The 11,641-nt window shown below is 40.5% G+C and overlaps 2 protein-coding genes across 8 annotated transcripts in view; one reads left to right on the top strand and one right to left on the bottom strand.

Annotated features, from left to right (window-relative positions):
* The window catches only part of LOC105558762, a 31,578-nt gene extending 29,770 nt beyond the window's left edge, over nucleotides 1–1,808 (top strand). For all 3 annotated transcript variants that reach the window (XM_012006659.1, XM_012006656.1, XM_012006658.1), the window contains exon 5: nucleotides 74–1,808. In XM_012006659.1, the coding sequence (XP_011862049.1) occupies nucleotides 74–388 (315 nt within the window). In that variant the 3' untranslated portion in view covers nucleotides 389–1,808. The remainder of the gene's footprint in view (nucleotides 1–73) is intronic.
* Nucleotides 1–11,641, bottom strand: part of LOC105558759 (probable beta-hexosaminidase fdl) — a 67,660-nt gene that overhangs the window by 43,251 nt on the left and 12,768 nt on the right. The window lies entirely within an intron of this gene.

Here is an 11,641-nt window from a genome sequence, read left to right as displayed (position 1 = left end):
TATTTGCAAAGTGGCTACTTTTGCATCAGACACCCTGTATATGTATTTTTTTTAACGAATTTCTTTCCAACAGTGCATCGAGAGATCGGCAACATCTCAGCATCATCCGGAGGAGGGAGTGCTCGCGTCTCTTTCGCAATGTCCCGTGACTTCGGGCCCGCCGCCGGCCTACGAAAGCCTCATCTTCGACCCGCGGGCACTGCCCTCGCCGACCGACAAGAAGGACGAGTCTGACGATCCCGGCAGCATTATCTCGCCCCCGATAAGCAGCTTGCCCACCGAGTCGGAGGCCAACAGGATCAACAAGCGGGAGGATATCCCGAGGGACGATCAGGGTTTACCTTCTTACGAAGCCGCCCTAAAATTAGAAGCTGACGGCTACGTTTAAGGGGGCGGATAAGAGCCGCCGGAACTACTTCGATCGCGGATCTCCCGCCGTGAAAATTTCCACGGCCAGATAAAATGTCAAGGATACCACGGCGGGATTCCATAATCGACGAGGTGACCGAGTCGGCTGTGGACGATAGCTGATGTCTAATATCACGAGAGCCTCTGCGAGAGAACGTCGTCGCCCGAAACGGCGCGTGGAGCCGAGATTGATTCTTAATCGAGGAAGAAGATGGAAGAGATAGAGGAGCCGGGCAAATTTTCCACGTAGATTTGTGAACCAAAGACAATGGTGCGACGAGAAATTTCTCGCGAGTTTTTAACGAATGTTAACCCTTAGACTGTCGGAAAAGCCACTTTTGTGGCTCAAATCTCGCGATTCTGCGTATGTTATTTCTATACGTAAATTTTTTGGGGAAAAAAAGAACGCTATTCTATTGAAAAAATGCCGGCAGTCTGAAGGTTAAGAAGCTACTTTTCTCCGCGCTTGAATTAAGATGCGAGATAACTTTAATCAAAGAAACGAGAAGAGAGGAAGGAGTGTTTAAATGAGATTTATTTTTGGAGTCAATGTGAAAGATATAAGAAAAGAGAGGCAGACATTGCGTTACGTTAAGGATATTCTAAAAATTTGGGAATATAATTTTTCTCTTGCCCTCGTTGAAAGATTCCAAGTAATTTTTAATGCTGGAATGAAAAGCGACAAAAGATAAAGTGCCTGAACACACAGCGTTTTGTGAAGCGTGTGTAAACGGAAGACAAGATGAAAGAAAAGCGATGAGGCAATTTTTCGAAAGTACGCGCGCTGTTTTTCTTTCTATCTCGTCTTCGAGCAGAACGACGCGTAAAATCTCCGAGAGCCTTTCGCCGACAGGACGTAATAAGAAAATTTTTGAGCGATGCGATACCGCGACTTTTATATTTTTCGACCATTTCTCTACGATCGAATGCGTCGGTAGTGTTTTAATATATAGGCGAGGGAACCCGCCGTAGAAATACATAGGTGTCGAATGTAGAGTGCGCCGAAATATAGCGCGGATTAATGCGCGGTATGTGAAAAAACGGTAAAAGAATGTAAGCCGCTGGCGCTGAACAGAAAGACCTAATTTCACAGGTAATTACATTTTATAGATGTTAAGGAGGAGAATACTTAACGGCATATTTTTCCCGGTCGGTCATTAGTTTAAGAGAGCAAAAGCGGACACACACGAACGTCTAGCGGGCACCGTTAGATTACAGTTTCCGTTTGAATAAACAATGCGCGCGTATCGCTGCAACGTAAACGATACTTTCGCGTAATGGGCGCACGACATTCGCGGAATTTATGCGCGTTTCGCTAGGAAAAACGCTTGAAAACGTACCATTTTACGTAGGACTTTACTCTGTACGATAGATGAATATGTAAATAAATAGCTGTGCATTCAACGTGCATTTTTTTACCGGGTGCACCGGCGACCGCGCCCGCAATAATAATTTATTATTACGCCGAACGCATGAACATTAAGCAGTAAGTATTATCGATAAGGTACTATCGAAGCCCCAACGCACGAACAAAGTTACACTCAATTCGACTCCTGCTTACAAAGGTCAGATTTTGCGAACGCGCCAGGGAGAATCCGTATATCAATTTCCGCCACTCGTTTTAATTTACAATCGCGGTGATTAATGTTAATAAGAAGCGCAGATACGTATATCTCGTTTACATAATAACAATCGCTACGTTTCGTGTGTTTCGCGTATATCGCGCGCATTCACGGCCAAATCGTGTTATTTTGTTTTCGACTTACTTAATTGCAACGGCAATAACAATTAGCGAGGGACCGAGAAGAAGCGATAACCTTGATATTGAAAGGCAAAATGTTTTGCTCGAAAAAGGCGACCTTATCGAGCGAATTTTATCGAGCCGGCTAAAACGTGCGATAAAATGCGACGCTTTTGCCAAGAGCTGGATATTTACGAAGCATGAAGCAGCAACATAAATTACACTGTAAAAGCCTTAATTGAGTAGACGAGTGATCCATTAACGTTCGCTATTATTTATAAAATCTTTCTGTGTCAACATTATTATTATTATTTATGTACCGGTAGAAAGGCACGGTCGAGAGAGGAGCGCGCGATTAAATGACTCCAATCAGCCCCGGCGTCGTGCAAAATCGTCGACGTAATCCTAAAAATAATTGCATTTTACTAGACGCGCGCGGTAATATTGCACGAAGAACGAGATCTCGGCTAATCCATTACCCATTTTCAATCTCCACTGCAGAATTAATTAATTCGAGAGCTACTTCGACATTTTTCTTTTCTTTTCTGTTAAAGAGAGCTCGTAGTACTTGAAGTGTGCCCGAAGCAATAAAATAATCTGCGATTTAAGGAAGCGCCGGGAACTGGGCCGTCCTGTTAATTCACTTACATATCGTCTCGATCGAGATATTGATACGTGACGAGATGATGGCAAAACGAAAGACATCGCGCATGCATGTCGCGAGATAAAGCGCCGCGATATGTAGCGGCGGGCCGCCGTAAACTCCAATTCACCGATGACTGCGATGCATCAATGACGATAAATCTGAAAGCGTAGTTACGTGCACGCTATTGCGTGATCGGTGTCATTACGGTGTGCGTGTGCAAATAAAAAATAGAGAGATACCGGGAGAACCAGCGAGCACCGTAATGTAAAAGTTCGCTAAACAGAAACAGTATCTGGTATATATTTAAAGCGCATCGTTGCACCTCGAGGCAATAATTCGACAATTTGCAAATAGCCCGGAAGGCTATAAACGATATAAACTTCCCTCTTCTTCTCCAATTCATAAATCCGTGGGCATTCACAGATGAGCGTAAAGTAAAAATGTGGACACGACGCTGATTTATCAGCTTAATTTAACAGTAAATCATCTATTCCTCCGGTAGTCAGCTTGAAACTTATTCAAGGTATCTCGATTTTACGCAATTTTCGGCTTAAACGCACGCACACATTTAAAGCTCAACGTTGCTCCTCGATACAATAATTCTGTAAGTTGCAAATAGCCCGAAAGGCTACAAAAGATATAAACTTCTCTTTTCTTCTCTCAATTAATAGTAAAAATGTTGACGCGACGCTGATTATCAGCTTAATTTAACAGTGAATCATCTATTCTTACGGTAATCAGCTTGAAGCTTATCCAAAGCATCTCGATTTTATGCAATTTTTTGTTTTTAAACGAAAGTCTATAAAAGATGTGAACTTCTCTTTCCTTCTCCAATTAATAAACAATCCGTGAGCATTTTTAGACGAGCGTGAAGTAAAATTGTTGACACGAAAGCCGATTTGTCGGCTTAATTTAACAGTAAAACATCTATTCTTACGGTAGTCAGCTTGAGGCTACCCTGTCTAACGCCTAATGACAAGAAAATATAAATCGCGGAGGTAATTACGACGTAAAAAGAAGGCGGCGAAGCCGGGTAACAGTACGAAGGATAAAAACTGCAAATTGCTGGCTCTGGTATCTTTGAAAATCAAGGCCGGAGAACGGCGCCGGCGACATAAAATCATACACCATGACGCGAATGAGAAAAGTGCAAATTGCGCGATTTACGCCCCGCCGACGCCGACGCCGCGCGGGCGAGAGTTCGCTTGCGAGACGGGCGTCCCGTTGTTAACAATATCCGACCCCGAAATCGATATATTACGCCGCGGCTTAGGATCGCGCGTAATTAGCACCCTCGTCACGCGGCCTTCGCGGGGGATTGAGCCAAACAGAAAATAATTTCCGCTCCGCGGCCTGATTGCGGGCCCCGCGGCGCGGCGCGGCGCGGCGGCATCCATCCCGAGGTTCCCGTAACGAGTTCGCATGGAAATTTCAAATTGCTAACGATACCTACGACACGTACGTTCCGCGTACGCGCGCGCGCGCGCACGCGCGGATGTGCCGTAATTAGATTAGATTTACACAGAATAACTCGCGTGTTTACATTTCCCAGCGGTGTAACGCAGAACTGTGCCACTCGCCCCGTTATCAATTTAGTTAGTCACACGACAGCGTATACGGCGTGTTCCGCAGATAAGCCGGGCATGTATCGCGCGTATAATCCTCTTTTATATTGCATAACGCCGTTACGATATAGCCGCGAGAAAGATAGACGCGTAATGTGATGAGATAGCATTATATTTCGCGCTAACTCGAAATGTATTTTAAGAACTGAACGCGGCGGCGCGCTGAGTTTGCATAAAAGCGCCCGCGAATAAGTGGATAACTCGATTAGAAATTAGGGGGTGACTGTGTAAACTGGATTAAAAGTTTCTCTAAGCGATGCATATATTAATGCGAACCCATAAAGCTCGCTGCGAAGTCCCGAGCGATCTTCGGGGCGGGAACTCGGAGCTCCTTCGACATTGTTTCTTACAAGTTTAATAATTGACAGGAAATATTAAATCTTTTCAGCGTTAGCGAGTTCGACTGAATTCTTTCGCAAGCTCGTGTCTCGAGTTTAGTGGCCCAAAATGACCGTTTAAGGTTTCACCAACGTCGTTTAACTTTAAGCTTAGCTTAATTCGTTCTTTGTCTCTTTCCAACTGTTACTTCAGAAAGAGACAAACGTGAATTACACCGAGGTTAAAGTTAAGCGACGTTTGGTGAAATCGAGCCCAAGCAGAAAAACCGAAAATTGCGTAAAATAGAGACACTTTGGATAAACTTCAAACTGAGTACCGTAAGAATAGATGATTTACTGTTAAGTTAAGCTGATAAACAGCGTCGTGTCAACATTTTTATTTTACGCTCGTTTATAAATATTCGCGGATTGTCTATTAATCGGAGAAGAAAAGAGAAGTTTATATCTTTTATAGCCTTTCGGGCTATTTGCAAATTACAGAATTATCATATCCAGGAACAACGTTGAGCTTTAAATAAATATATGTGCGTGCGTTTAAGCAGGAAAACCAAAAATTGCACAAAATCGAGATACCTTGGATAAGCTTCAAGCTGATTACCGTAAGAATAAATGATTTACTGTTAAATTAAGCTGATAATCAGCGTCGTGTCAACATTTTTATTTTACGCTCGTTTATAAATACTCACGGATTGTTTATTAATTGAAAAAGAAGAGAGAAGTTTACATCTTTTACAGCCTTTCGGGCTATTTGCAAGTTGCAGAATTACTACATCGAGGAGCAACATTAAGCTTGAGATATGTGCATGCGTTTAAAAACCGGAAATTGCGTAAAATCGCGATACGACCTTGCGAAAGGGAGTCGCGCTGTACCTGACGAAAACTACTATCGAGGGCGAAGGGTGAGCATGAGAGAGACGTGGAATAAGCGTACACGCTCCGGCCAGATAATTTCTTGGGGAGGACAATTACGCCGCTTCTCCGGGGCTTCGTAAAATACGCTGCCGTGCAATCTTCCGGCGCGGCTCTTCATTAAGTTTCAATCGGCCATTAAATGTATCGGTGTTGCATGATCCACGTGCACGGTGCGCATGCATTATTCAGCGATCGTTCGGCGATCGCCTCTCTCGCCCCCCCCCTCCCCTCCTCTCGGCAGAAGCAACGTAACCCGTTTCGTTCCGTATATAATTGAACGAGTCTATTGATCCGCGCAACTTTTAAGCGCGCGCGGAAAGAAGATCGGCGAAATCGCGGTCAACGTAAAATGATAATCGACGGGATAATGAAACGCAGTGGGGTCGTAAGCAGCAACAACGCGCAATTTGTTTTATCGTCCTCAATTAAAGCGACCTTTGGCTTCCAAGTCCCCGGGTCAGAGGTGACGATCGTGACACGTTCGCTGACGAGCGGGACCGCTTTTCAGCCGCGAAATACCCGGCAGTTGCGATCAACGCTTTAAAAACGTTGCGACAAATTAATTTAACTGCCAAGACAATCGTTATATGTTGTGCTTTACTTATGTTTAAATCGAGGGGTAAACGCTGACCAAAATCATGTACACCAATGCCCACTGATGCCCAAGTGGGCATTACTTTGTCTTATTAACTTATTTTATTTTACTCTTTTTTTTTATAAAATTTAAAATTTATTTACTTATTACAGAGTCACTCTCTTTTATTTCTGTTATTTTATTTTATTTACCTTGTTTTATCTTTGTAATATTCCAGCAAGTCCTAATGCTCAAGAAATGCCTAGTAATCAGTGTGGAAAAATTGCCAAACGACGCTAACTGGCAAATTCTAATTAAAGGAAATTGCGAAAAATATTACCTCAGCCAGGGTTTGGCGGGCGTCTCGCCCAGAGTGTAAGGAAGTCCAGGTACCGTGGCTGAGGTAATATTTTTCGCAATAAATTTCTTTAATTAGAATTTGCCAGTTAGCGTCGTTTAGCAATTTTTCCACGTCGGTTGTTCACGTACTGGCGTCAAATACTTCTTTACGTTATGCCTAGTAATGTCTTAGTATTACCGCAAATCTGTACACCACATGCCCTCAGCGGTTTACCCCTCGGTTTAAATGTTCCTCTTATCCGCCATACTATTTCTCACTCGTCGCGGCAGAATTTTTTCACCTTTATTGCGGGAACGAGCTACACAATGCGACGGAAAATCTCAAGTGACATTAATGCCGATCGGATATTAAGCCCACTTTACACGATCTATAATTCGCAACAGAATTCGAGACAGAATTCCATTTAAAAATTTTTATGTATCGTGTAATACAGAAAACATTTGAACAATCAGAATTATAATTATAATGCTCCAATTTTGTAAATAGAAAATATGTATCAAATATGTGTAGTGCATGAAAATGCGTGATTTATTAATTGTATCTGGTCTAATGAAAAACCTTAAGCATTGATTGCTGTGAGTGTTTGTGTCCAATCGGCACGGAAAACGGACCTCATCCATATGTAAATGTTATAACCTACATTAACCTAATCTACAAACATATGTCAATTTAATATATGAAATTATAAAATAGAATTCTATCTTGAATTCTGTCGCGAATTATAGATCGTGTAAAGTGGGCTTTATAAATAGACCTGTTCTTTATTACTGCACTACTGAACTAGTGCAATAAGTTAAAATGAAACAAATAGATTACCTCTCATTCCAACTCATTGCACCAATGTGCACTAGTTCAGGAGTGCAGCAATAAAAAACAGACCCAATGATTCAAGTAACATGCTAATAAACGAGATCTCGCAATTACCGTTGCTCACTCGAGATTTTTACGTGACAATCGCGAGTGTTGAGGACGACGCGACACTGTCCGGTAAATATGAGCGAGATGTCATTGTTAAACAAAGCCGACGTCACTCGACTCGCTTTTTAAAAAGCGTTTATCTATGCCAGGAGTACTCTTTCAGTGACCGTCGACGTCGCGATAAACGATGCGCGTAATAAGCGCCAACAGATGTACGTATTATCGTTTACCGGTGTTGTTAACGTCTAACGGGACGAGATAGCACGCGCCTTAATGTAACGCGATAATACGAGATGTGAGACAACGAGGAGCGATTGTCCGCGGACAATTGCCTCGTACGCGTCGCGATAGCGAAACGAAAGGAATTCGCACGATACGAGTGGAAAAAAAAATGTCTTACTAACGCAGGGAGATTTCTAGGTGTCGCGACAAAAATTTATCGCTTTGCAAGTGCGTTTTCCCAGGGGGAAAAAACGTACTTTCTTCAAGTCAATCTGTGCAAGTGTTTCATGCAGGGTTGGCTGAAAAAAATCCAGGGGGTGGAGAAAACCATGGTAAATTCCAGCTTTCACCGTCCCGGACTTTAGCCAATGGAATAAATTGGCAAAAATTATAAAAATAACTAACACTTAATTAAAATGTATTTATATAAATATTAGTCATTTTTATAGTCTTTATGAAAAAAGATGTTCGTTTTAAATACTAAATCGTAGATACTAATCACTATTTTAAAAAGAAATCAATATAAGTTTTTAATTTAAAAAAAATGTTTTATTGAAATTAATACATTTTTAAAACGAGAACTTCGGAGATACAAAATTTTATATTAACCTTTAGTTTGTGTGGGGAAACAATACTTTTTTGCAGTGCTTTCTGAAAGTTTTCTACTTACATTATCATTTTGAATAGAGAAGACCAGTTTTTGCCGGAAAATACCGATTTTTACCACTGGCATGGACTTTATCCAAACCCAGCTAGAATCTTTGTAAGAAATATAGTTGTTGTATGCACCGCAATCAAACTTTACAATAAACGGGCGCCACAGAAAGACTTTCCTCCTAACTTTCACTAGTTCAGATATAAATTCTGGCTGTTATTTAAATTGATAAAGTGCAAAACGTATGCGATTTCGCAGTATCGGCTATTCATGTTTATATATCTCAATTAATTCTTTTGTTAGAAGTTTGTAGTATTGGCTATTTACACATTTCAGTTGTATTTTTTCGTATCTAGAAAATTGCCGCTGCAGCTGCACGATCTTTTTTTTCTTTTTTTTGAGCGTATACCATTGCGATTATACTTATAACTGTGATCAGCGACTGTTCCACTCGCTGAAAAAAAAATCTTGCAACTGCAGCAACAATTTTCCAGATACGAAAAAATAACTGAGATGTGTAAATAGCCAGTACTACAAAATCGCATGTTTCGTATTTAATCAACTTAAATAACAGAAGCAGAATTTCCATCTGAACTGTTGGCGAATGTTAGGAAGAGAGTCTTTCTGTGGCGCCCATCCGTTACAATGTTTTATTGTGGTACATAAACAGGTAGGGTAAAGGCGGGCATTATGGCCAGGCGGGTAATATGGCTACAACGCCCGTATTAAATATTCTAAACATTGATAAACATCGATAATGTATAAAAACCAATTATTGTAGCTATTCTTGAAGCTTGGTAACAAAAATCTCTCTATTTTGTTGTTATTTGTGGCTTGGTGCTTCATTGTTCTCCATAACCATCAAAATATACACGTCAAAGTGAGACATGGCACTTACGACTAAGTAAGATTTTCAAATTAAAACAAAATAATTTTGGCTTTTCTCATTACACATTTCAAAACCTAAACCTTGGCTATATTTTTATAATAAATTTATCGTGCTTTACCCATTATTTTGATAATTATAATGCACATTATTAAATGTATGCTCGGCGGCTAATATGGCCAGCGACAAAGGTAGCTAATATGGCCAGCGAGTACAACAGAGTTACAGAGTACGCCAGTGCTGAGAGTGATAACAGCGAAGAAAGAAAATAGTTATTTCTCACAATTTATTAATAAATTGTGAGAGCACGGCGTTACGTAGAGAGAGTGGGCATACACATACACATTTCTTAAATGTGTACTCGTATGTTTAAAATATTTCAAAGTTTATGTTCTGTACGATTAAAGTAATACTTTACGATTAAAGTAAATACCTCACTTTTGCAAAATATTACTGTTTTGTACACTTTTTTTATAGTTGGCCATATTATCCACCCCACGTTTAATATGGCCAAAACGCATACTTTCAGATTCTTTTTTTTTCTTCGAATATGGATAGATTTTAATTGATCAAAACATTTTATCATCAAAGCTTATTAAATATACTAGAATTTCAGAAAGTTACAAAATAAAAACCAGCGGTTTGAAAATTATGACCTCAAATCAAAACTATGGCCATAATACCCGCCTTTACCCTATATTCCTTACGAAGATTGTTCGGGCTATGGTGCCGAAATTTATTTTTATTCAATGTGAATGATCAATATTTAGTCATACAACCTAAACTTTCTAGAAGGTATTACTAGAATGATGCTGCTGTAAATTTTGCAAACAATTTTCTAACAGATGCAAAAAGCAGCGATAAGTTTTTGCTACGACACCTGCACGGAGAGAATTTTCTCTTAAAATTTATTGTGAAAATCATGTGATCGTGGGACAACGTGGCATCTTGAAGAACTTACGAGAGTGTTTTGAGAGTTTACCATACATTTTACTGGTACAATGAATACTAAGTATAATTACTAGTGAAATGTATGGTAAAATGTCAAAAGCTCCCATAGAATTCTTCGAAATGTCGTGTTGTCCCGCGATTACAATATTTTCAGGATAAATTTTAAAAGGAAATTCTCCCCGAGAAGAGTAGAGAAATCTATGTACGTTAATAAGATATTTTTTTGACAAATTAATAAAATTCGTATGGCTCAAATTTGAAGGGATAAAAGATTAAGAGGCACACCGTGACAGGGTGTTAGCGTCCAAATATTTCATAGTTTAAATTCATTGCGAAAAACATTACTATTATTTTGAGTGCTGCCTTTCAGTGACGATATGCCGATTGATTTTGAAGGAGTAGATGAACGGCGAAGCGGAAACTGACGTGAGCTGACACACTGATATTTTCTAGGTTAATAAATTCAATTATCGGCGGTCGACTTGTTACGAATTTAACGTCGTTAGAGCGATTCGAGTGATTGCGCGCGCCATGCCACGTGCGCGGCATGCGTGGGATATTTGCTCGCCCGCTTAATCGTATCTCTCGAAAGATTATTCGGCCGATGAATAATTGTAAATTAATATAATAAATTATACGGAGGAATAATTTTATAGAGCGGACAAAGTGATTGGAATAATGCGAATTCTTTGAAATATAAATGGCTGTAATGCGCGTGAAACGTATCGTCGATCGGCCTGGCCACGCGTGTTTTCCCGTACAAATACAAAGGACTGCGAGTATGCAGATGCAATTTAATCCGGGAATCGAAAGGCGTGGAAATTAAAATGTAAATTATACGAAACACAATTAATTACAATTGTCGTGCACAATCGTGATGCAGAAATTGTACATGAAAGAGAGGGGGGGGGGGGAGGCGACGCAGCGCGCATTTCCGGAGACGTTACTCGTCGACGCCACAGCCGCAGAAAAAATTTCCGAATCCAATGCTATTTGAATGTATCGTAAAATAGGATCGATATAGCGCCAATCATATTTATTATAGAGAAAGGAATACTTTAATACTTAAATGAAACCCGCCTCGGTGGTCGAATTGGTTGAGACGCCCGCCTAGAGTGTAGGGAGGTCCAGATTCAAACCCAGGCCGAGGTAATATTTTTCGCAATAAATTTTCTGTATTATTAAAATTGCCAGATACGGTTGATAAAAATCTCTGACGTTGTTAATTGCCGCTGGCGACTTTTAAGAATATGCCCATCAGTTATATGAAAAGTTCTAAAATCTACAATAAACTGATAGCATCGTCTTTTGTCGAATATCGTGGCGCCAACTTCGTGCGCTGTAAGATGGAGGGAAAATTTATTCTAAACGCAAGAATATATAACTTACGTATGTAGGGGAACC

This window comes from Vollenhovia emeryi, unplaced genomic scaffold (genome assembly GCF_000949405.1).
Source record: "Vollenhovia emeryi isolate VEMERY1.0 unplaced genomic scaffold, V.emery_V1.0 DF939314.1, whole genome shotgun sequence".
NCBI classification, from domain to species: domain Eukaryota; kingdom Metazoa; phylum Arthropoda; class Insecta; order Hymenoptera; family Formicidae; genus Vollenhovia; species Vollenhovia emeryi.
The sequence above is the reverse complement of the archived record's forward strand: the minus strand, read 5'-3'. Positions and strand labels throughout refer to the sequence as shown.